Here is a 25,690-nt window from a genome sequence, read left to right on the forward strand (position 1 = left end):
TTGGTTTCTCTCTCTCCCTGTCTCTCTCTGCCCCTCACCTGCTAATGCTCACTCCCTCTCTCTCAAAATAAATAAACTTAAAAAATAAAAAACAAAAGGCATAGTTTAATAGTGCTAAAAGGAAACATCTGGGGATTCAAGGCATAGAGAGACAATATCCAGCCCCTTCTCCATCTTTTTGGGAGGGAAGAGGGGAGAAAATTTAGCAAAGTCTTCATGGAGGAGGTGGCCTTTGAGTTCAGAAGGTGAAGCTGTTGGGTAGCAGGGGCAATTTTAAACAGAAGAGTGAGGGGGATTGAGAAGTCTGGAAGCACATGTGGGCTCAGCATTCATCAGACCGTGAATGTCAGGCTGAGACATTTGGCTTTCACCTGTCATTCAGCCAGGTTAGTTCACGATTGTCATAGTAGTAGGTGGCACAGAGATGGTTGATCGGCTGGGGGTTTCTCTTTATCTGAGAATGCCTTTCATGCCGTACTGGACAGAACTAACACGGTACTGAGAAATTGATGTGCAAGATGAATGAAGAGATTGTATTTGAGCATGTAGATGTTATCAGTCCACTTACAGATTCAGAAATGTGTATGCATTCAACTGAAGGAGTTCTAGATGAGAAGGTCCCATCATCAGAGACGGTGAGTTGGGGAGAGCTGAAGCGGTGCCTCATTGATAAAGACGGGCAAAAACATTTTGTCTGTTGGCAAGGAGATGATGTGGTCCTCAAACTACATGCTAGTGAACCTGATGCTGAGCCCATGTTGAATTTTAAAAAGCGTTGGTGATGGATAAATTATGAATACTGAGAAAAATAAACAGTGGTCCTTAGGAGAATTTTGGGGAGTGTGTAGACCAGACCAAGGGAGACAGTTTCATTTTCTTTCTTTACTTTGATTTTCTCTCATCCTCTGTTGGAAGAGAGGCAGTATTATAATTATTTCAGCAATACATCCAACAGAAGTTTCTCCTCTTACAATGTTCTCATGGACCACGTGGGGACATGTGCAGTAGCTGCAGGGCCCAGAGGGTGGAGGGGTGCCTACGTGAATGTGCCCATGGAGTGTTGATCAGCAGATGAGAACCTGCTGCTTTGCCTCCTACCCTGTTTCACTGACAAAACAGCGAAATGATAATAAGGAAGGCACACTTACCTCTGCGAAGACGGTATGGAAATAGAATGGATTGCAAAGATTTTGGATGAAAAATTAAGGATGGGCCCAAAAAGTTTTAAACAGCATAGAACAATGGACTTCAATGGACAAGGGACAATTGAACAATGGACAACAGTGGACCAACAAGATGAAGCTCCACAGGTACACTTTTATGGTCCTACCCGTGGATGCTACAAGCCAGTTACAGATTTCTAGGATTGAGTCCCTGTCGTTTAGGAGTGACTCATATAGGACTTTGGCATTTTATTTGATGCTGTGGAATCAACAGGGTTATTCATGTATCCATGGAGAGGCCACTCTTTTAGATCGTGTGGTTAGAGGTATAACTAAGTGAATGCAAGTCTTGCTTTCACAGGACCCTGGATGATGCACCCAGAGCTAGAGTATTGTGTGCAGTTGTATGCTGTTCAGGAGGGACTATAGGCTGCCTGGGGTATGGGCTTAGATGGTGGGAGTTTCTTAAACCTGCGCCAACAATTGGGAGAATCTGAGTTCTTTCACAAAGAGAATAGGTTTGGATGAGAAAGGGGGCATAATAGCTCTTCGGAGAGACCTGAAGTGTTGTTCCTGGTGGAAGAAGGATTGCCTTGTATTGCTCTAAAGAGGCAGATCTCCACTCTGGGCTAGTTTGACAGTGGCCTTGCCTGGAGGGCTGATAGGCTGCCAAGAAAGCTGGTGGATCTCCTAACACGGGTGTTTTCACCTTAGCACCAGGGGTGATCCCTTGGAAGACCACTAAGCATCAGAGAGACTAGGAACCTATAAAATCATTAAATTCCTTTTGGACCCAGGAGTTAATTAATGGATTTTTTTTCCTAGATAAAATCTCACTGACCTCTCAGGTCATCATTCATAACTTTCTGTAGTAACATGTGAAGTACATGAAAATTGCATGCCTCACTCTGGGAAAATGGACCTCACGTGGGAGCGGTTAGCACGGTTGGTCGACATATTTTTGTTTCTTGTGTAATCGTACAATCCTGTATTAGGAGTCTGAATTTGTATGATCACGTTTCATATTGGGGAAAACATGTTTATCTTAGTTGGATGCCTTGGATTGAAGTCCAGATCCAGAAAAAGACAAAAACAAAAACTTTTGCTCATATTGACCCTGTGATTGACTTGTGGCCATGTGATGCAGCTCTAGGGGGGAGATGTCGAGTCTTGGCAAGAAGGGAAAGAGGAAACATTACCTCCTGTACGACATTTTGCCTTCTAGAACTGAAGGGTTGTTTTTCTTCTTCTTTTGAAATTGTTTGTTTGTTTGTTTGTTTGTTTTGAGAGGGAGGGAGCACGAGGAAGGGGCAGAGAGAGAGAGAGGGAGAGAGAAAATCCCAAGCTGGCTCCATCTCAAGAACCATGACATCGTGACCTGAGCCAAAATCAAGAGGCAAACGCTTAACCGACCGAGCCACCCAGGCGCCCCTGAAGAAGGTTCTTAAATGCTTTCCTCTTGTTATGTGAGCTTTCTCTCCTTTTTCTGGATTCTGGTTTTGCTTCTCTATTCTTGGTCTGATGATAGTATCTTTTCCTTTTATTCTTTCTTTGGGATCTATACCACTTCACCGGAAGGCAGCTTTTCCTTGTAAAGCTTCCACTTTCTGCACAGATTATACTTTCCTATCTGTTTCTGCTCTGCCAGTTCTTGGCTGTGTGACCTTGGGAATGGTGCCCTCCCTGTGCTTTCATTTCCTTACTCGGGGAGCAGAGAAAAAGCAAGGGGATGTTAAGATCTGTCTCTGGAGGCCATCACAAATACTAAATAGCTTAACTTGAACTAAAGTTAAAGATTAAACAAAATGAGTTATAATTTAGAAGTTAAGTTAAATTTTATGAATATGAATTCGTGCTAAGAACAATACTTGGCCCGTAGAAAGTCCTAGCTTTCCATTCCCTTACCAGTGAGTGACCTTTATTGCTTACTGAGAAAGAAAAAGATATTTATTATGTAATTCTTTAAAAATTAAAATACAGCTCTTTTCTAGCAAGACACTGATTTGACACCTACCTGTTTGTCAGTCTCTAACGATCACATGTGGATTGCTGTGTATGACCCTCTGGATTTGTCCGTCATTGGTGAAAATAATTCCTTTCTTTCTTTCTCCCGGCCTTGACAATTCAAACCAGAGGGCTCTTGGCTTCATGCTTATAATTCTGTCCACAGAGAATTAGAGGCACTCACTTTCTGTGGACGGCCCATATTTGTGGGATTTCTTGCTCTCCTTGGCTTTCTGGGACGCCTGCTTTCTGACCCAGAGAGCACAGTGTTCTTTTAAACTGCTGTCTTACTGATTTGTCTACATGCTTTTTGTATCTGTGCCCAGAGGATATGTGTGTCTTCAAGGAAAACGTGTTTTAACTTGAATAAAGAAATAAAGATGGATTCACTGAGAATCCCCTCTGTGTCAGGGATCAGAGTGTGAGCATCTTGATGAAGCCTGAGGGCTCTCTTGGGGTGAAGCTGGACCCGGAGCATCAGTGGCTTACTGAAGACAGGCCTGGAAGGAGGCAAAGAGGGAGAAGAGGAACGTGGGAGATAGGGATGGAGGCAGGGGAGGGTGGGGTGGGGAGAGGAAGACAGTGAGCACCGATGGGAAGAACAGAAGGGCGGAATGCCAGGGAACGAGAGTGCCCACACACGTACGGGTGTGTGTATTTGGGCAGGATAAGTTGGAAGGAATGGCAAGACCTAGACCAGGGTGTTAATGTGTCTTGGGGCGAGGGAGAAGGGACAAATAAAACACACAGAAACCCCAGCTTCTAGGAAATGATCTCATTTGTGTAAAAAATACGTGCGACTATAATAGATGCGAAAGAAACAAAGAGAGTTTTATCACCTGAGGTTTTCGGGATGCCAGTGGCAGGTAGCCAAGTGAAAAGTTAGGAGGGGATGGGGCGCCTGGGTGGCTCAGTCAGTTAAGCGGCCAACTTCAGCTCAGGTCACGATCTCATAGCTCTTGGGTTTGAGCCCCGCATCGGGCTCTGTGCTGACAGCTCGGAGCCTAGAGCCTGCTGCGGATTCTGTGTCTCCCTCTCTCTCTGCCTCTCCCCTGCTCGTCCTCTCTCTCTCTCTCTCTCAAAAAATAAATAATTAAAAAAATTTTGTTTTAAAGTTGGGAGGGGAGGGGGCTGGGCTGGACAGGAACGAGGAAGTGGCCGCGTGTTATTGGTGGTTGTTCTCAGGTGTTCATCCTGTCATCCGGCTGTGTAGCATCCATCCAAATGTATGTATGTGTGTATATATACACGAATATATCTGTACGTATGCATGTGCACGTAATCTTTTGAACAGATGAAATTACAGAGTAAAGAGTAACGAAGGGAGACGGGGGGGTTGCCTTGTAACCTACTTCAGCAGAAACGTAACAACGGCTTCTCAGGAAAACGTGTACATGTGTACTTGTATGGACGAGGAGGAAGGTGTAGAAGGCTGTTAACTTTGAATCCCCACGGGGGGATTGGGGATGGAGCAGAACCTTGTTCCTTTGAAACGCTGCCACCCCCCCGCATGCCTAATAAAATGCACTCCCAGCAGTGGATAAACCAATGTTAACCTTGAAATGAGTGGTTTCCTGATGATCTGTGAATCTCCCTAATAGAAATTGAAACACTGTATTAGATTTTAAGCTCTTTGAGGGCAGAAATAGCATCATGGAGAAGGTCTTCATCATTCATTCATTTACTCATTCGTGTTACAAATACATGTTAAGTGCCTAATGCATATGCTAGGTATTGAACAATATTTTCTTCAGTGTCTGGCACATTTGAAGAGTTTTTTTTTTTTTTTTTTTTTTTTAAGTAAAAGTACAGGATGTTGTGAAAGGTCATCATAGAAGGACCTAATCTATTTTAGTGGGTGAGGAAGGCTTCCCGGGGGAAGAGGTATTTATGCTGCAAACTGAAGATTACAAAGGAGTTAGGTAATGCTGGGAGAAGAACCCATGTTCTGTGTAGATGGTAGACTTTGTGCCAAGGCCCCGAAGCAGGAAGGAGGTGCACGGTAATGTGGAGGATGAGGACAGTGTGCCTGCAGCCTGGAGAGTAAGCGGATGAGTGGTGGGGATGAGGCTGGAAAGGTGCATAGGGACTGGATCACGCAGGCCCTGAAGGCTGGGGTAGAATTTCCTCCAACTTCTTATTTTGGAAATTTTCAAACCTATAGAACAGTTACAGGTGTTGTCGAGTGGATCGCCTAGATTTTCAAATTATTATCATTTGGCACAGTTCTGTTTTCTCTCTCTTTTTCAGACTCTCTCTCTCTCTCTCTCTCTCTCTCTCACACACACACACACACACACACACACACACACACACACACACTTTGCTGAACCAATGGAGAGTAAGTTACCACGTGTCATGTCAAAAAGCACATCATGTTTAAAAGCTTGGATCTTTCAAGAAGAAAGACTGTCTCAGATATAGTCACCATACTGTTATACACCTAGGAAAGTTAACATTGACAAAATACCTTGACCCAATATACAACCCATTTTAAATGTCTAATTGCCCAAATAACATCACTCGCTAACTATTTTTTTAGAATCCGAGATCTGGCCAAGGTTCATGCATTGTATGTAGATATCCGTTGGCATTTGGGGGGCAGGTTTAGGCCAGTTATTTTGTCAACTGTCCGCCAATTTAAATGTGCCTGATTATTTCCTCGTGGTTAACTTCAGGTTGAACATGTATAGCAAGAATACGATCTAAGTGACAAGGCACTGAGGACTGCCTAACAGCAGGAACACGTGGTGTCAGTTTCCATTATTGGCGTTAAACGCGATCACTTGGTTAAGGTGGTGTCCACCAGATATCTCCATTGTAAGATAAAGGTTTCCTTTTGTAAGAAATAGAGTAATCTGGAGACTGGTACCTTTAGATTCTGTGAATGAATATCCTGGTCCCCAGTAATCTTTCACCTGATATTGTTGGCAACCGTTGGGGTCCCACACCCAAGATAATGAATTGCCTTGTGTAATTCCAAAATGGCGATTTTTCTAACTGTATGATTTTTCTTATATGTCTGGGTATTATTCGGTGAAGACAAGCTTTCCCTTCTCTTCCAGCCTTTAAATCGTCATCCGTATGAACCTGTGGATTTTTAAAATTTGAATTTAAGATTTAACGTATTTCACAATCCCTCTCTAACATTAATAATTTTCATGTTTTAATTTCCCCCGATTTGGCCAGCAGGCACCTATCAGAAAGGCTTTTGAGAAATTTATGGGCTGAGTGAATGAATTAATAATATGAACGTGATGAATAAAGCTGTATTCTCCATGCCTTTTTCTCCCGAGACTCTCTGTTTGTCGATGCCAATAACATGGTTTTATTTTTACTTCTCTCTAGGTCTCACGGACTAATTGGCCCTCATTCAGCAGGAACCTAACAGATAAGTCATCCTGCCATATGTCAAGACGATGCTTGGTTTTAAAACCGCTCCGAAAATGGTTCAGGTAGTATTGCAACGTGACATTGTCGGGAGGCAGCAAGCAGCTTGAGAATTTCCCACGAAACAAATAGCAGCTCGGAGGAAGCACCTTTCCATTAAGTAGGACTGCATGGCCAGCCGCCCCCACTGAAGGGCTGAAAATGAGCGTCCCGGTGGCTCCAAAGAAATCGTGTTACGCTCCGTTGCGGGACAACAGAAATGGAGTGAAAAATAATAATGAGAGTATCCTAAGTCTGGGAGATACAAATGCCAATCAGATCATGTTGGAGGTCCGTTCCTCTCATGATGGGTCTGGGACAGGTGACCCGACAGATGAAATTAGAAACGCAAATTCAAGGGAGCCAGAGAACAGTACCCGCTTCTGTAAGGAATTCCACCAACTTCAGGGCTTTGGGAAGGGACTGCAGGCTGGCCCCACCGGCCTGAAAGATTTTAAATTTTCTTCCACCGTTCACGGAGGACCGGACGAAAAGCACACAACGGAGAGAGGCACAGATACCCTCCAGACCCCTTGGAGTATTCAGGGAGCAAGTCTGTCAAGTTGGAGGCATGTCATGGCTGAGGCCGGTCCAGAGGTTTCGGCCAAAAGGGACGCTGACCCGCCCCGGCAGGCTCCTAAGGATAAGTTGGCAAAGACCCTTGACAACGAGGAATTGAGAAGGCATTCTCTGGAAAGGGCTGGAGGCGCTGCTGTTGTCGTGGATGTGCCCCCGAGGGAGCACGGTGGGAGCCTCAGCGGGCAGAGTCCGCAGCCCAGACCGCTGGACTCCCCCGAGGCCCCGCGTCCTGAGCCCGGTGGCAGGGACGGGCCGCAGACGATGTCCACGGCCCCCTCTCTAGGGGCGGCCTTTCTTCCGGCTGACTGTACCTCAGAGGGAAAGAGTGTGCGTCATCCTAAACCATCTACCTCAGCAGCCAAGGAGACCACCCCCTCAGAGACCCAGATGGGACGTGCACCGAGAGTTAGCGACGAGAGCACATCACGTTCTGCCCCCGCAGAGCCCGGTCCCCATTCGGCTTCAGCCCCGAAGGGAATCCCGAGTAAGCCAGAAGCACAATTAGGTCAGGGAAAGGGAGAGCCCCAGCCGGAGCCGAGGGTCGTCCACCCCAAGGCCGTGCAGGAATTGAAGTCAACCCCGGCGGAGTGTGTGGGATGCTCGAAGGAAGGGGCTGTGTTGTCCCTGGAATGGAAGGGGCCTGGTGGGAAAGCACAGCAGGAAACTGCCCCCGGTGGCACACCTAGCCTGTCACCTAACGGTCTCCAGCACGTCGGGGCGGGAAGAGGCAGGGGCGAGCAGGACAAGAGAGCGGGCAGCCTACCTGAGGAGGGTGCTCTCCAGCCCACGCTCACCCAGGGCCTTGCTTCCTTGGCAGCCGCTGATAAGCAGCCCGCAGGTAAAGTTTCGGCAGGTGCAGCCAGGAAGCCCGGCGAAATGGCATCCAGTGCCGTCTTGTCGGGAGATGGCCAGGTACCTCTTATCCTTTATGATCCACCTGACAGGAGGCCCTCAGAGGTCAGTGAGGCGAGAGCGCTGGACGGCGGGCACGTGGACAGTGCTGTGGCTTGTACTTCGGATCCTTCTGTTGGAGAGAGCAACGCCGGGGTCCCCGAGCCCTTTGACCCTCAAAGCAACAGCTCCGAAGGAGGGGCCGGCAAAGAGGTCACGGCAGCTGTTGCAGGAAATAGGAACCTTCTGGAAAGTGCAGCTGAGACTGAAAGCGCCCCGGGGGGAGCGGGCGCCCTTCGCAGCGTCCCGGCACCCCTCCATCCAGAGACGACCGCGAATGTGACCCACCAGCCTACACCAGCTAGTAGCAGCAGCTTTCAGGACTCGGGCGCGTCGGGTGCGGATGCGAGGCCCCCCTCGGCTGCCGTCCCCCCCACCGATAGCGCGCGGTTGTCGAACCCCCCCCCAAAAGTGCCTGACAAGAGCACCTGCCCCAGCGGGGTCCCCGAGCCTGTCCTCCCACCTTCTGAAGACACCCCTCCCTCACAGGATGGAATGGAGAACCACCAGGTTGGAAAAGCGGAAGAAAGGACAGAACCCAAGCCCATCGTTCTGCCCAAGCCCAAGCACGTGAGGCCCAAGATCATCACCTACATCAGGAGGAGTCCTCAGGCCCTCGGCCAGGTGGACACTTCGCTGGTGCCAGTGGGGCTTCCTTACGCTCCGCCCACGTGTCCCATGCCTCTTCCCAAAGAGGAGAAGGCAGCAGGTGGTGACCTGTACGAGAAATTCAAGCCGGACTTGCAGAAGCCACGGGTCTTCAGTTCTGGGTTGATGGTGTCTGGGATCAAGCCCCCAGGACACCATTTCAGTCAGATGAGTGAGAAGTTTTTGCAGGAGGTAAGAGACTGTCACCGCGACCCGATCTGTAAGTTGAACATCACAAAGTTTATTATGGATTTCCAGTGTGAATTGTCAGAATAGAATATCCTCTCTTAGCAAATCGCAGATTTTGATGGGTATATTTGTACAGAAATGGAGGTCTTTATCTAGAGGAGTGTGTAGACAAATGGGCATTTTTGACTAGAAGAATTTGATGATATGATGAGACGTAGCTAACATCTAAGGAGGCTTATTTAAGTTCCCACTCTGCGTAATATATGTGAGGTTAGGTAAGTATGCATTTAAATTGGCTTCCCTGTTTAAATAAATGAGCATGCGTGTTTTATAAGCCAGATCAATGGGGCAAAAATCCAAAATAAATGTATCGTTCAAATTGGCCTGGCTTCATCCTCTCAGGAGGGATATTTTCCTTATGAGAGAATCTCATGTACACGCATATGAAAAACACAGCGACTAGCAAAGAACGCATTAGGCATGGGCTCTTTATTTTGAAGTAAAATAATAATTACAACTAACATTTAGTTGAGCACCTACTATGTCTTAAGCCCACACAACACAATATTTCATCTTCACCAATCTTCATGGATCCTTATAGTGATTTTCTGAAGGTTGGGATTACAGTTTTTATCACTGTGTAGATGAAGAAACAGATCCGGAAGGGTTTGAATAACTCAGTTTGAGGCACAGAACAAGGGCAGTGCTAAGATGTTTGCCTACACCCTCCCGGGTTCTTCACTGTGCTGCCGTTTTCACTTCTGGGTGCTATGGTGAGTTGTCCTCCCAGAGCTCAGAAAGTAGATTTGTCTCCCGAAATAATTTCAGGCCAGAGTGATCAGTTAAAAGGAGATCACTCCTCTCCCTAATGCCCTTCAAGTCTTCCCAGTCCACTCAGAACACAGGATAATGCATATAGGATGGCTCAGCTTTTAGGATGTACTCAGTCTGGATCCATAACCTACCCGATCTCTTCTCCCTCCTCTGCTCACCGCCTCTCCCTCTGCTGTCTCAGGGCCTTTGCACCTCTCTCGTCTTGGCATGTTCTTCTCCCCGATATCTGAATGGCTCTCTCCTTTACTTTCTGTCTCTGTCCAAATGTCATTTCGTTGGAGAGATGCCTCGCTTTCCCTGAGAACGCTTTCTCTGATTTATTTTTTCTTAGTGCTTATTCCATTTGGTATACATACTCTTTTGTTTTTGCCTCACCAACTAGAATGTAAAATCCACAAGAGCAGGGGCTTTTTCTATTTTTGTTCCCTACTGGGTTCCCAGAGTTTGGATCAGTGCTGATATAGATATTTGATCAGAAAATGTTGAAAGCTGGATTATGAACTCCTACGTATTGGATGCAGACAAAAGTCAACCAAAGCTTCTTAGAGACAGAAAGGCGAAGTCCAGGGTTGGACCTTAGGTTGATGGAACATTTTGACATATTTCCAGGATGTACTGATCACAGCAGACGTTGTCAGCTCTGGCACAGCAACGCGGGTGAATCGATTCTAAGCAGCAAGGCTTGACCAAGGTTAGCCCTGACCAGGTGCCCCAGAAAGCTGACCATTTGTCCTGCCCCTGGGGCAGGCTGTTTGCTTCACATCACACAGCTCGCTCGCTGTCTCTAACTCTGGGCCCGCCGGAGTGGCTTCCCAATTCCCTTCTCTGCAGAGAGAATACTGACCTGAGAGGTCAGGGGTCCATTCTTTTTGGTAGGGGCTCATTTCACTGTGCAGGGCTTCATGCCGTCCTGTTTTAAGTGGGCCTCTCAAATAGAGGCCTGCAGGGAGAGAACATTCTGGCCAGAGGACGCTAAGAGCCTGGCCCTGGGCAGTGGCATTTCAGTAACAGTTAACAGGTTGCCGCTTCGGTCTTCTACATCAGTCTCTGGGCTGGTTAATGAGTCTTGCTCAAAGTTCTAACATCTTATCTCCCTGGGCCTCCCAGGCTCAGGATGAGGCTCTGACCTTAGGCTCTTTGCTGACACATGGATGCTCCTCGTGAGGACCTTGAAAGGCAGCCCTCTGACCCTCCCTGGGGGCTGTGGGCACCAAAGCTGGTTAAATAACCAAAGACCCTTCTTCTCATCGAATCACTGCAGAAGAAACCAACCTGTGCAAGGTGGCGCCCTTAAAGCTGGCATGGCAGAGTAGCTCTTTGACAAGCGCACCCTAGGAAACTGTGACGAGAGAGAGCTAACCCTTAGGTGGCTTCTCTGTGACCCCTGGGATGACTTCCCTGGTCAGCCAGCATGTTGGGGTTACCTTTACCCATTCTATAAGCTGTATCAACCCATCCACTTAAGTTCTTCATTTGAACCATTTCTTCAATTAAGTAAATTTTTTGGAGGGGGGAGCTCCAAAAAAAAAAAAGATCCCCTAGATTTTTCTCTGAAAAACACGTTCATGAGAGAAACTTCATTTGTAGACGTAGGCAAACATCCTGTTACCTTCTGCAGTTCTTTCTCTGTGAGCCTTGTTAATTTTGGTCTCGTGTATTTCTTTTCTGTATCGCTTCTGCTCCTTCCGTAAAATATAAATAATTTCTAAGTTACATGCATGTTTTTCCCCCAAATATTTTTTTCTATTCTTAATCCTCTAGAAGCCACCCTGAGTCTCAAGGAAATGGGATAGTACGGGTGTTTGTGTGGTGTTAGTAATTTGAGGGGTTTGGAGAGACCTCACTGGTAGGGGGACAACAATGCCCCCGTGCACCACCAGCCACTCTGTCTGGGGACTGTCTCCTGCTATAATCAGAGTGTCTTAGGCCCTTTCTTCAGGCTGTAAGACAGAGCAGAGGAGCCTCGGGTGTTGCACTGGGCTAATTTCTGCCGTAATCTTCTTTGCATCAATAGGCTGGCCCTTGGCCTTTGCTCCTAGAGCTGGGACCTGATGTCAGTGTCGCCATTGGGTGCAACCCAGCAGGCCCCCCTCCTGTGTTCAGGCTTGGTGCAGGGAGGCCCCCAAGCCACCTCCCCGGCCCTGTGTCCCACCTTGCCACAGGATGGCCTCAGCCAGTCTCCAGGGAAAGAACACATTTCTGACCAATTGCAATGGAACAATTTTTCAGTTGTAGAAGCCATATATCTTTTCTCCCCCTCAAGGTTTTATTTACATTTAAGTTAGTTAACATATAGTGTACTATTGATTTCAAGAGTAGAATTCAGTGATTCATCACTTACATACGATACCCAGTGCTCATCACAACAGGTGCCCTCCTTAATGCCCCTCATCCATTTAGCCCATCCCCGCACCCAACACCCCTCCAGCACCCTGTTTGTTCTCTGTATTTAAGAGTCTTTTATGGTTTACCTCCCTCTCTGCCTTTGTCTTATTTTTCCTTCCCTTCCCATATGTTCATCTGCTTTGTGTCTTAAATTCCACATAAGAGTGAAATCATATGGTATTTGTCTCTGACTGACTTATTTCGCTTAGCATAATACATTCTAGTTCCATGCACGTTGTTGCAAATGGCAAAATTTCATTCTTTTTGGTGGCTGAGTTATATTCCATTATATATATACACCACATCTTCTTTATCCATTCATCAGTCGATGGACATTTGGGCTCTTTGCATAACTAGCTATTGTCGATAGCACTGCTATAAACATTGGGGTGCATGTGCCCTTTCGAATCAGAATTTTTGTATCCTTAAATAAATACCCAGTAGCGCAATTGCTGGGTCGTAGGGTAGTTCTGTTTTTAATTTTGTGAGGAACCTCCACACCATTCTCCAGAGCGGCTGCACCAGTTTGCATTCCCACCAACAGTGCAAGAGGGTTCCTGTTTCTCTGCATCCTCACCAACATCTGTTGTTTCCTGACTTGTTAATTTTAGCCATTCTGACGGGTATAAGATGGCATCTCATTGTGGTGTTTATTTGTGCTTCCCTGATGATGAGTGATGTTGAGCATCTCTTCATGCTTCTGTTGGCCATTTGTATGTCGTCTTTGGAAAATGTCTGTTCATGTTGTCTGCCCTTTCTTAGTGGGATTATTTACCTTTTGGGTGTTGAGTTTGAGAAGTTCTTTATAAATGTTGGATACTAACCCTTTATCAGATATGTCATTTGCAACTATCTTTCCCGTTCCATAGACTGCCTGTTAGTTTTGTTGGTTGTGTCTTTTGTCGTGCAGAAGCTTTTTATCTTGATGAGGTTCCAATAGTTCATTTTTGCTTTTGCTTCCCTTGCCTCTGGAGACATGTCTAGTAAGAACTTGCTAGGGCCAAGGTCAAAGAGGTTGCTGCCTGTTTCCTCCTCTAGGGTATTGATGGCTTCCCATCTCACATTTAGATCTTTCATCCATCTTGACTTTATTTTTGTGTATGGTGTAAGAAAGTGGTCCAGTTTCATTTTTCTGCATGTCTCTGTCTAGTTTTCCCAACACTATCTGTTAAAGGGACTTTTTTTCCGTTGGTATACTCTCCTGCTTTGTTGAAGATGAGTTGACCATATAGTTGTGGGTCCATTTCTGCATTTTCTGTTCTGTTCCATTGATCTGTGTATCTTTGTGCGTGTGTGTGTGTGTGTGTGTGTGTGCGCGCGTGTGCCAGTACCATACTGTCCTGATGATTGCAGCTTTGTAATATGACTTGAAGTCCGGAATTACGATGCCTCCCACTTTGCTTTTCTTTTTCAACATTATTTTGGCTACTCAAGGTCTTTTCTGGTGCCATACAAATTTTAGAATCATGTATCTTTTTAATAAAATGAGAAAGTGTTTACAGTACAAACCCCAATGACTTCAGACTCTTTCATCATTATTGACAGACTCCTCCTGGTTAGATAACATTAGTAGACATGGAGAAGTCAAGAGTAAGGGCTCTCCTGAGAGAGGGCAGCTCTTCTTGGTTGTCTGGAACAATACAGACTTTTAGAGCTTTCAGAAGCAGCTCTGAAGATCATCTTGGATCTGGTCATGACAGGATGATAAAATATGCTTAGTTGTGTAGACGGTTTTCTGCTTTCAGCCATCCTAAGGACTCTGGGGAATTTCTTGCTACTGATGCCTTGGGGGAACTCTTTTAATTTTTGGTGTAAGGAGGTGGGAAGAAAGGAGCAACGGTGAGAAGACGGGGCGAGGTAGTGTATTTGCAGTATACAGATATATGATCAGGGCTGGTTCCCCTTCCTACTCCCATAATACAGGTATGTATGTGTGTATCATATAAGTATCTACCCAGACTTGAAGGGATTTGTCTGTGCAACTGTGGAGACTGGGAAGTCCAAAGTATGCAGCATGGGCCCACAGGCTGGACACCTAGGGAGGAGATAGTGCTGCAGTGAAATTCCAAAGGCCATCTTCTGGTAAAGTTCCCTGTCCTTTGAGGGAGGTCCATTAAGGCATTCAACTGATTAGGTGAGGCCCACCCACATGGTGAAGAATAATCTGCTTTATTCAGGGTTTACTGATTTTAATGTTGATCTCACCTTTAAAATACCTTCAGAGAAACATGTAGAATAATCTTTGACCAAGTATCTGGGTACCGTGGCCTAGCCAAGTTGTCAAGGTTAGCCATCACACGTCTCCCTGTATCTATCCCAGGGGTTCTTGAAGCATCCACATGTGCCCTATGTCGGCCCAGACCAGCCCAACCTGCTGAAAACAGGACGGGGAGAATATGAAAAGGGGCATATTTCTAGTAAGAACTTAACTTGTTTGTGTACCTTCATTGATTTGGGGAGTTTGAAATCACAAGGATTTTTTAGTTTGCTTCAATATTATTTCTCTAAAAAATACTCAGTTAGAGAAGAAGGAATAAAACCAAGCTCTATGTGTTCATGACTGTGCAGTGACACATATTCTGTTCTGTCAACAAAGATGAAAGAAACAAGTGGGAAGTGTTTTATAGATTCCTTTGTTTTTATCAAAAATGCACAAAGTAGGCATACTTTTCACCTTCTTAACAAATTTGTTAAATCTTACCAGAGACAAACTACCCAGCAAAGTGACAGGCATTGAAGTTACTGAAATCATAAGGTCGTTTTTGAGCGGCAGCTTGAGGGGTTTTGACCCCTGAAAACTCTCCAGCTTCAGAGAACTGAGTAATTACCGAGATCAGCATATTGCAATCCTGACAGATGTGGGTTAGAAATCATTTCTTCGTGACAGCACCTGCTAGAAGCAAAGAGTAGTGGCACCAAACTTCGAGAAATTACAATGAAAAATAGAGGAGATGTAAGTATAATAGAAAAGCCGTAGGGCGCCTGGGTGGCTCAGTCGGGTAAGCGGCCGACTTTGGCTCAGGTCATGATCTCACAGTTCATGGGTTCGAGCCCCACATCGGGCTCTATGCTGACAGCTCGGAGCCTGGAGCCTGCTTCAGATTCTGTGTCCCCTTCTCTCTCTGCCCCACCCCCACTCATGCACTGTCTCTGTCTGTCTTAAAAATAAGCAGTAAAAAAAAAAAAAAAAAAAGAAAGAAAAAAAAAGAAAAGCCAAAGGTTGACAGTAAGAGGGTAAGTAGGGAATGGTCAAAATTTTATTGGAGAGCAGGATGTCTTTTGCAAGAATATATGTCTTTTGCAAGAATAAAAGACATAGGTAGGATGTCTTTTGCAAGAATATAATTTGTTGGCGCCTGAATTCAGTCTGTCTGCTATAGCAATTGAGTATATGTTACAGTGTGATTATGATAAAACTTTAAAGGTCTAATCTTTTGTTTCAATAATGTCAGTTTAAGGAAAACTTTGTATCTGTTTTCACCATTAAAAGGGTATCACATTAAGAGTTTTTCTCTTCAACAGCTTGGATCAAAGCTTTAAGTCCCTATTAAAGAATTTTGTTAACTACTTATGATTCAGGAATAGATCAATGTTTGACACATGAAATATATTGTGATTTAAAGCAGAATTAATTAACAGATGTATCTTTTCACACATTGCCTCTGGCACTGTTTTTTTTTTTTAACTTAAAGGAAATAAGATTATTTGCCTTATTTTTTTTCATTTTTTAATATATAGATATTTTTAAGTTTGTTTAATTTTGAGAGAGAGCAAGGGAGGGGCAGAGAGAGAGGGGGAGAGAGAGAGAATCCCAAGCAGGCCCCATGCTGACAGCCCAACGCAGGACTCAATCCCACAGACTGTGAGATCATGACCTGAGCTGAAATCCAGAGTCAGACGCTTAACTAACTGAGCCACCCAGGTGCCCCATTTTCTTAATTTTTAGTATGAAGAAACACTAATAACATGAATAGGCTTTGTGAGTACAGAATTGCATATAGTACAGAATATGCATATATGCATATAGCTATATAGTCTATTCTAGCCCAAACTGTTAACTATAGGAAAAGTAATGGGATTGTTATGTTATGAAATCTAGGCAAGGGGGCATCTGGGTGGCTCAGTCGGTCGAGAGGCCAACTTTGGCTCAGGTCATGATCTCACAGGCTATGAGTTCGAGCCCCACGTCGGGCTCGCTGCTGTCCGTGCAGAGCCTGCTTCGGATCCTCTGTCCCCCTCTCTCTGTGCCCCCCTCCCCGGCCGCTTGTGCTCTGCCCTCCTCCCCCTGCCAAAAAATACTTAGGTAAGAATGGAAACATGATTCCTTTAATGAATAAATATTTATTGCCTTTAGCTACATAATAGACACCATTCTAGGTGCTTTGGGTCCAGCAGTCAGCAAGACTGTCCTAGAACTTCGCTCTAGTGAACCTTGTCGAACATTCCTGGACACTGCACCTTACTAGGGAAGACAGAGAAGGTGGTTCACAGTCTCTCGTTTTTAATGATGTGAACAGATTGTAGAGGACTGAAAACACACTTTTCTGTCAGTTGCTCTATTCTTCCAAAAAGCCTTTTCTCCCACATTAACAATGCATGTTTTATTTCCTAAGTAGCCCTGATATGTAAATTGGTAAAGTTCACCTGCTTATGTTAAGAGTAGGTTACCGTAAACATTGTTGTGCCTTTTCTCCTTAGGAATAATGAAACTTTCAGGGTGCCTGGGTGGCTCAGTCGGTTAAGCGTCCGACTTCGGCTCATGAGACTCCGGCTCATGATCTCACAGTCCGTGGGTTCAAGCCCCGCGTCGGACTCTGTGCTGACGGCTCAGAGCCTGGAGCCTGCTTTGGATTCTGTGTCTCTGCTTCTCTCTGTCCCTCCCCTGTTCATGCTCTGTCTCTCTCTCTCTCTCTCTCTCTCTCTCAGTAATAAATAAACGTTAAAAATTTTTTTTAAAGGAATAATGAAACTTTCATAATTCTATGCACATTTGCTAAACTCTTTCTCTGTTTCATTGAGATTGTGTATAGATTGGCTACTTGCACAGACTAAACTCTTTCCCTATTTCATTGAGATTATGTATTTATAGATTGGCTACTTGCACAGATTCTAATGATTTTGAAGCAATCAAATTTAAAAAGTCTTATACACTGAGTTCTTCCCCCCTTCCCCCCCCCCCCCCAGTGAAATTTGGATTCATAGAGTGTTAGAACTGGAAGACACCTAAGAGGTCATCCAGTTGTGTTGTTAACTTAGAGATGAAGAGTCTGGGGTCCAGAGAAGCTAAGTGGTCAGTGGTGGGGCAACTCAGTGGTGCCAGAGTGGCCTTTGCTGGAGCCTTGGTCTCCTGACCATGTTCCGTCCTCATCCAATGATGTGCGCTCCTTTCACGAAGCTTCTGGTCATTCATTGTAGGTGACGGAACGCCCCGGAAAAGAAGAATTTTGCAGTCCGCCCTATACTCATTATGAAGTTCCTCCAACTTTCTACCGATCGGCCATGCTCCTTAAGCCCCAGTTGGGATTGGGTGCAATGTCCCGTTTACCATCTGCAAAGAGCAGGATCCTGATCGCGAGTCAGAGGTCCTCAGCGAGTGCCATCCACCCACCAGGACCCATCGCGGCAGCTGCTGGCCTCTACAGTCCCGATTCGGCAGGTAAGCGATCCAACGGCCACTGCTTTTCCTGCAGCACGATTAAATAGTAATTATATAAAATGGCAGTAACTGCCTAAAATAGGAACGCCTCTCACCCTTTGAGAGGAGCCTTCTTCTGCCTATCTGACTGTCCATACAGATACTTGTCAAGACTCCTCTGTCTGCCACCATCACATTCCATGTTACCTTGAAAATGATGGGCTTTGGGGCGCCAGGGTGGTTGGTTGGGCGTCCGACTTCAGCTCAGGTCATGATCTCACGGTCCGTGAGTTCGAGCCCTGTGTTGGGCCCTGTGCTGACAGCTCGGAGCCTGGATTCTGTGTCTCCCTCTCTCTCTGCCCCTCCCCTGCTCATGCTCTGTCTCTCTCTCTGTCTCTCAAAAATAAACATTAAATTTTTTTTTTAAGAAAAAAAGAAGAGAAAATGATGGCCTTTGCAGCCAGCTCCTTACTTCTTGTAATTTCTCCTTTCTCCAGTAGATCCTCTAGACCAGGGGCCGAGGGAGATTTTCTGTAAGGGGCCATACAGTAAGTGTTTTAGGCTTTCCGGGCCGTAATGGTGTGGGTTGTAACTACTTGGCATGAGAGCAACCACAGACAGTACCCCAGTGAATGAACGTAGCTGTGTTCCACTACAGCTTAATTCACAAAAACAGATAGTAGGCTGTAGTTTGTCAGGGAGACCTTCCTACAGTCCAGCGCTGACCACGTCCCTCTTCGTCTGTCCACAAGTCGGGACCGGCCCATAATCCTGCCCCTGCTCAGCAGGTGCAGGCAGGTGCCACCCCCTGAAGCTCTCTGCACGCACTTGTTTGCCCTCACCGTGCTTCTGCTCGGGTGGTTTCCTCTAGGCTTTCTGTATTATCTTACTAGTTGTGTAACACGGTGAAACATTGTGAATATAGAAAAATATAGAAAAGGAATGCATCATACTTCTGTATTTTTAGCACCCAGCCAGACTTACTATTACGGGGTTTTTTTGTTTTCGTTTTCTCCCAGTGTGATTTTTTTCTGTCCATTTTCCGATAGTTGAAATGATGCTGAATGTGACTTTTGTTTCTTTCTACTAATATCGTATTGTAGGCATTTCCTAGGCCATTGGTGTTTCAGAAATATTTTGGTGGCAGCGTAATATTCTGCTTTGTTCATTTATCCATTTATTCAACAAGTCTTGGGTGCTTATTTCGTGCCAGAAGTTGTAAATTTAGAATTGCACTGGCGAACAAATCAGAGAGTTCCTGCCTTTATGCATCTTACAGTCTAATGGATGAAATAGACCAAAAAAAAGCACAAAATAAATACATACCTGTAAGTATGAAAGCAAGGAATATACCGTTTTGAGAAATTACACCCAGAAGAATGATATGCATGGGACAGAGGTACTGCAGGGACAGCCTCTTTGAGGAAGTGGGAAGAATGGGGGAAGGTGGGGAATAATGTCAGAACGTCCAATTCCTGGCAGTTGAGTTCTGCTTACTTACAACTGTTTCCAATAATGTTGTGATTTGTGTCTTTGTACATACTTATGTGTCTTCTTCCCTATTGTTTTCTTAGGATAGGTGATTTGAAGTGTAATGATTGGATAAAAGCATATCCAAACATTTTTTTTAAGGCCAAGGAATTTTCTAGAAAACCTGTAACAACGATTTTCTCACTAGTGTTTCTTGGAAGTGCTTCTTCTTGCCACCCCCTTGCCGGTATTGAGAATTACCACCACTACGCCTCCTCCTTGCATTATTATTGCATTTCTTTTATTATCAGTGGAAGGGAACATTTTTAAAGCTATTTTCCATTATATTACTTCATGAATCATCATTTACTCAGGTAATTATTGTTGCATTATAATTTTTAAGTAGCTTTTCTTAATAGTTTTTTTTACAAACACCTCTATAAAGGTCAAATTATGTTTGATTGTTCTCATGATAGATGTACATTGTGATGGGACTATCTGTTATTATCAGACCTGCTGCAAGTTAATTATGTGATTCAGTCCCTCACTCAAGAACTATTATTGAGGGACTGTTACATGCAGCACGGTCCTAGGTGTGGGGGATAGAACAGTGACAACAGACAAAAATCCTTGCCCCTGTGGAACTTGAGTTTTACAATGGGGGCAGCCATTTTTTTTTTTTTTAAATAATTGCAGATAATTTACATGGTCTGTTGGGAGAACTAGCTGGTACTGAAGGAAATGAAACTTTAGAGAAGGGGAATTACAATTTTCAACAGGGTAGTTGGAAAAGGCCTCTGAGAAGATCCTCAGACCCTTCAACCAGTCCCCAAAGGAGGTGAGGGAAGGAAGCATGTGGCTATCTGGGGTAGAGCATCCAGGCAGAGGGAGGAGCCTGTGTCCAGGCCTGAGGTGGCAAGAAGGCCAGGAGGCTAGAGCAGAGTGAGTAGGAGAGGAGGGAAGTGAGGGGGTTGGCACTGTGTGTGTTGGGGGGGGGGTCTTGGGGGGTGGGAGGGATTTTGGGAGGGGGGTGCTTAAGGCCTAAGAGCCATTAGAAGGATTGGACTCTTATTTACCCTGAGTGAGAAAAACCATTGGAGGCTTTGGAGTCAGGGCAGCGTGGTCTGGCTTTTGTGGACCCAGGATCTCTCTGAATCCCGTGTTGAAGGCACGCTCTACAAGGACAGAGGGTGACGCAGGGGGAACAGAAGGTAGAGCACAACGGGGTTCCTGACTGACTGCACACAGGAGGTGAGAGAGAAAGCGCAGTGTAAGGTGACTCCTGGAGAGCGGAGTTGCCATTCGGAGAGTGGGATTGAAGCTGGTGAGGAAGGGGAGGGTGGGAGCTAATTCAGGGCGTGTCGTGGTTGACACGCCTTTAGCCGTCCTAGAGCCTAAAGCATTGCATCTAGGAGGCCAGCGTTGAGAGGACAGGACCGGCTGGAGATGCCAAAGTGTTCGTTTGTCCGTGGATGGATGGTGTGCAAAGCTCTGACGCCCCCTCCGCTGGGCCGCCACTCTCCGGTGCCATCTCACCTTCACCTTTCCAGGTGACTTAAACACTTGATGTGGGTTTGAATTATGCGCTTTGAAATAGCAGGATCTAGGGCCGCCTGGGTGGCTCAGTCGGGTAAGCAGCCGACTTCGGCTCAGGTCATGATCTCACGGTCCGTGGGTTCGAGCCCCGCATCGGTCTCTGTGCTGACGGCTCAGAGCCTGGAGCCTGTTTCAGATTCTGTGTCTCCCTCTCTCCCTGTCCCTCCCCTGCTCATGCTCTGTCTCTCTCTGTCTCGAAAATAAATAAAAACATTAAAGAAAAAACTAAAAAAAAAGAAATTGCATGATCTAACACATATTAATGGTTTTACTTCACACATAAAATCTGGAAAAACTGAAAAGTGCTAAAAAATAAACTTAGTTGAGATTTATCTAACAACAGTCAAGTTTTGAGGCATGAAAGGTCTTTAAGAATGTACCAGTGGCACAAAAATACAACTACTGGGAAGAGAGACAGGCATTCTGAGTTCCCTCTGAGGATGACTTATTTGTGTTCACACCTTTGTGGTGAGGGTGACACTTCCTCAGAGGTCAGCTCGGCCCCCAGAAGTGCACATACCTACAAGGGACTCTTCCGTCCCAGCTCCTTCAAGACTCCAGTCCTTTCTCATGGGCATCTGGTCTTAATTTAGAGAGATTGTGTCCACATGGGTCATCATTAGGGACCCAACAAAGCCTTGTGACAACGATGAGTGTCACTCCTATGGGACACTGAAAATGGGAAATCCTTTCTTAGTGCTGTTGGGAGGACCGCCCAGCATAGGCTCAGGGACAGACAATGAGGAGTTCTTGCTCCAGACCTTTTGGGGGATGGCTGTGTTCCCATTGGCCCCGGAGCCCCGGAGCCAGGCCAGTGGCCCTTTGCTTGGCCTGGCTGGCTTATTCCAGGCAGCAGACCCTCTCCGTCTTGGGCAACTTGGCTAGAGTCCCCCCCAGGCTACCAGGACCTGCTCTGGCAATATGCCTGATTGATTTATTTCTTTTTTCCCCCTAATGTTTATTTAGTTTTGAGAGAGAAAGAGAGGAAGACACAAATAGCGAATGAGAGAGGGGCAGAGAGAGAGAGAGAGAGAGGGAGACACAGAATCCGAAGGGGGCTCCAGGATCTGAGCTGTCAGTGCAGAGCCGGACACGGGGTTCGAACTCATGAACCACGAGATCATGACTTGAGCTGAAGTTGGTTGCTTAACCGAGTGAGCCACCCATGTGCCCCCCACCCCAATTATTTCTTTTCTTTCTGCAAAAATCCTTCCATCTTTCTTCATGTTTTCCTAGGAGATACTCCCCTTTTCATCAAACACAATTTTTTTTTTCTTTAATTTCATGAGGGTCCATTAAATGCAGAACCAAAGTCATTTGAGAGCTAGGAGGGCTTACCCGTCAGACTCTCCCAGGAAATGAAGGGAAATATCTGCATACCATCCTTCTGGAGGAAAAAGGACAAAGAAAAGCCAGACAGCTAGGGTACCACATTAAAGCGGTCTGAATGCTCACTCCTGCCATGACTTCCTGCTGACCACCTCAGTAGGGAGTCTCTCCGTTTGTTCCTTCACTGCAAGAAGTCTTTCAGCTGGGGAGAGTGCGGTTCACCCAAGACTATAATTCACAGGGCTGTGGAGAAAAAGAAAACGTATTCATTTGTTCAGTAATCCCTGGATGCACATTTACTACGTGTCATCCCAAATCACAAAGGTAAACATGGACAGATCTGGCTACGTTAAAAGTGACTTCTGGGGCGCCTGGGTGGCTCAGTCGGTTGAGCGGCCGACTCTTGTTTTCGGCTCAGGTCATGATCTCACAGTCTGTGAGTTTGAGCCCCACATCGGCTTCTGTGCTGCCAGTGCAGAGCCTCTTTGGGATTCTCTCTCTCTCTCTCTCTGCCACCCCTCCCCCCGGTCTCTCTCTAAAAATAAATATATAAACTTAAAAATAATTGACTTCTCTTTGTTTTGAAGCAGTCAGCTAAATGAGGAAGGAAACCATCCAGATTCCAACAGATTGACCGTGAAAGGGCGTACACAATTAGTTTACAAACAAGAAAATATAACTGATAAATAAAGAAGAGTCAAGAGTCCCCAACTATGTAATTCTAAAATCCAAAAACCTATGAAAACAAAAGGTTTTCATTCATTTGGTGGCACTGCCTGGCTGTAATCATCGTGAACATTTGTGTGTTCGTTCCTAATGCTTCATGTGAATATCCATCTTCCTGCTGCAGAGGTGTTAGTGGGGTTAAGGAATGTGGCCAGAGAGTTTGAGTAAGAGAGTTTGGGGCGTGCTGCGCCCACCTTGACTTAGGTGCGATCCTTGTTTTTGTATTAAAAGTGAAATGAGTGAAACTTAGGCGAAATAACTTATCTCCCTGCAGTTTATAAACCACAGTGCAGAGAGTTGACCTCAAGCCTGTCTCCGTGTTCATGTTCTTAACCCCTCTGCTAGACTACGTACTTGAACTGCCTGTGTTAAATCATACTACTCTGAAGTATCTTTATTTTCGAACACAAGCTTAGGACCAGTGTTTGTTGATTTCCTGGCAGACCATGGCCTACGGGCTGGACAGCTGTTTTTGTCAGTCAATGTTACTGGAATGCAGCCACACCCATTTGCTCAACCTTTTGCTTATGGCTGCTTTCAGAGCTGAGACAAGATATTGCCCATGAGCCTGAAATATTTACTCTCTGGCCCTTTAAGAAAAAAGTTTGTTGCCCTCTGCCTTAGTATAATGCCAGTGACGGATTACAGTGGTCACTGTAGGTTCAGGCTGAAGAAGTATATGAAAGAGTATAGAAGGTTTTGAAACTCTTTGGACACTGAAAGCCTAGATCTGGGAGGCATGGGGAATTTAAATTTTATTAATGGATTTTACCAAAATTTAACTAATTTCCAAGGACATCCATTGTTTTTTTCTGATTTTATTTTATTTTATTTTATTTTTTTCCTCCCTGGAGAAGTTAGCTGACACTGCATGAGGCAACGGGGACGATCGTGGAGTACTGATATCAGGGATGCTCCAAGAAGGGACAGTGGGTGTTGCAGGGACTGTAAACTTTGGAGAATCTGAAGTTCATGCACGTCTGCAGAGCCACGGGATCAAAGCTGTGTAGATGTCAGTCTTTTTTTTTTTTTTTTTTTTTTTTAACATTTATTCATTTTGAGAGACAGAGTGCAAGCAGGGGAGGGGGAGGGACAGAATGAGAGGGAGACACAGAATCTGACGCAGGCTCCAGGCTCTGGGCTGTCAGCACGGAGCCCAACGCGGGGCTTGAACCCACGAACTGTGAGATCATGACCTGAGCTGAAGTCGGACGCTCAACCGACTGAGCCACCCAGGCCCCCCTGTGCTGTGCAGGTGTCAGTCTTACACAGTTTTTGGCTGAGATGCTTGGCAAAGAATCTACTCTTCTCTCTCTTTCAACAACCCTAGTTTTCTGGAGATGACTTTAAAATGGCGGACTTGAGAAGTCTGGGCTTAGCTCAATTAAAGTGTTTGATTTGCAGTCAACTGATGTGAAATAGATTCTTGCAGTCCATTTTCTTTTCTCGCAAGTTTCCCCTCAAACGACAGGAGGACAGTGTAGTTACTGTCTGAAGCACATGTAGAAACATCTGCGTATCCCAACCACAATAAGTGAGGAGGGGCTGTGAAGTGCAGAAAACCTCTAAAGAGGATGCCTTTAGTGGCAGGCGGGGACAGGTCAGCGGAGCCCACAGAGCAGGGGGCTCTCCTTGGGTCACCTGTGCTTGGAGCAGTGGTGTGGGGTACGTAGGCAGGAGTCAAGAATGTCCACGGCTCTGTTTTTTACCATAAAACAGCAGGGAGGCAGAGCTGAGGAAGGACACACGCATCTTTGCAATGATCAGTCTGTGAGGTTGGGTGTCAGGAGAGTCTACAAGTAACCCTACAGCTGCCAACCTTCTCTGTCGGGAGAGAAATAAGTTAAGACACAAGCCTGTGCTCACACACACAACCTCAGGTCCCGAAGCACCTTGCTGTGGACCAAAGAGAATTCTTGCCAGTTTTGAACCCAGCTTTCCAGTCTTTCCCTACGTGAACCTCATGCAGAGAGCTAGGCAGATAGAAAGAACTCACCTTATGAGTTCACCTCTGCTTCTCACCAGCATACACTTCCCGGGCCCCGGCTGTCGAGCCTGGAACCCTAGGAAACAGAGAAAGTATTTTCTTTTGCCGTTTATCTCCCTCCTTCTTATTACCATTATTCCTCTTATTCCTCTCATGACCATAATTAGTTTCCCAGTTCCACCTGTTCTGGTTCAAGAGCACTGCAGAGTCTAGGTCTCTCCCTTAAGTAAGCTCTGGGCCCCAGACAGACCAATCTTGGTACAGCCATTTAAAGACTAGTCCCTAACCGCTTGAACAATCTTGCTTCCCTTTTCTCTCCCAGTCTCTCTTACTCTACGACTTTTCTCGATTTCCTCCCTTTCTCCCCAATTCTCAAATATCCCTCAGGAGTGCTCCCGGTCTCCCTGATGTCCACCCCAGTCATTGGGAACAGAATTATTTTCCACTCCCCCTGCCCCATATGCAGCCTCAACACCGCAGGACCCAGAGTAACTGCCAGGCCCTCCTTTCTGGTTCTACCCATGTCCTGAGTCCCCTCAGGGGAAAGATGGTGAAGCTCTGGACTTTCTTGAGGATGTTTTGTTTCTTTCTGGACTCTCACTCATCCTCTCATGAGGTGATGTCTTCCTGTCTAGCTGCTTGCATGAGAAGTGTGTTCCAAGCAGAAGAAAAGCACAAATGAAGGCACTAGGGTAGGAATGAGCTTAGTTTGGTCAGAGAACAGGAGTAAACTCAGCATGAGCTGGAGTAAGTGGCAGGTGCCTA

The 25,690-nt window shown here is 45.8% G+C and overlaps 1 protein-coding gene across 9 annotated transcripts in view; it reads left to right on the top strand.

Moving 5' to 3' along the window:
- Window positions 1-25,690, top strand: part of MTUS2 (microtubule associated scaffold protein 2) — a 566,317-nt gene that overhangs the window by 189,147 nt on the left and 351,480 nt on the right. For all 9 annotated transcript variants that reach the window (XM_042990845.1, XM_042990774.1, XM_042990765.1 and 6 more), the window contains 2 exons: window positions 6,516-8,966; window positions 17,598-17,838. In XM_042990845.1, coding sequence (XP_042846779.1) covers window positions 6,759-8,966; window positions 17,598-17,838 — 2,449 coding nt within the window. In that variant the 5' untranslated portion in view covers window positions 6,516-6,758. The remainder of the gene's footprint in view (window positions 1-6,515; window positions 8,967-17,597; window positions 17,839-25,690) is intronic.

Source organism: Panthera tigris, chromosome A1 (genome assembly GCF_018350195.1).
Source record: "Panthera tigris isolate Pti1 chromosome A1, P.tigris_Pti1_mat1.1, whole genome shotgun sequence".
NCBI lineage: Eukaryota > Metazoa > Chordata > Mammalia > Carnivora > Felidae > Panthera > Panthera tigris.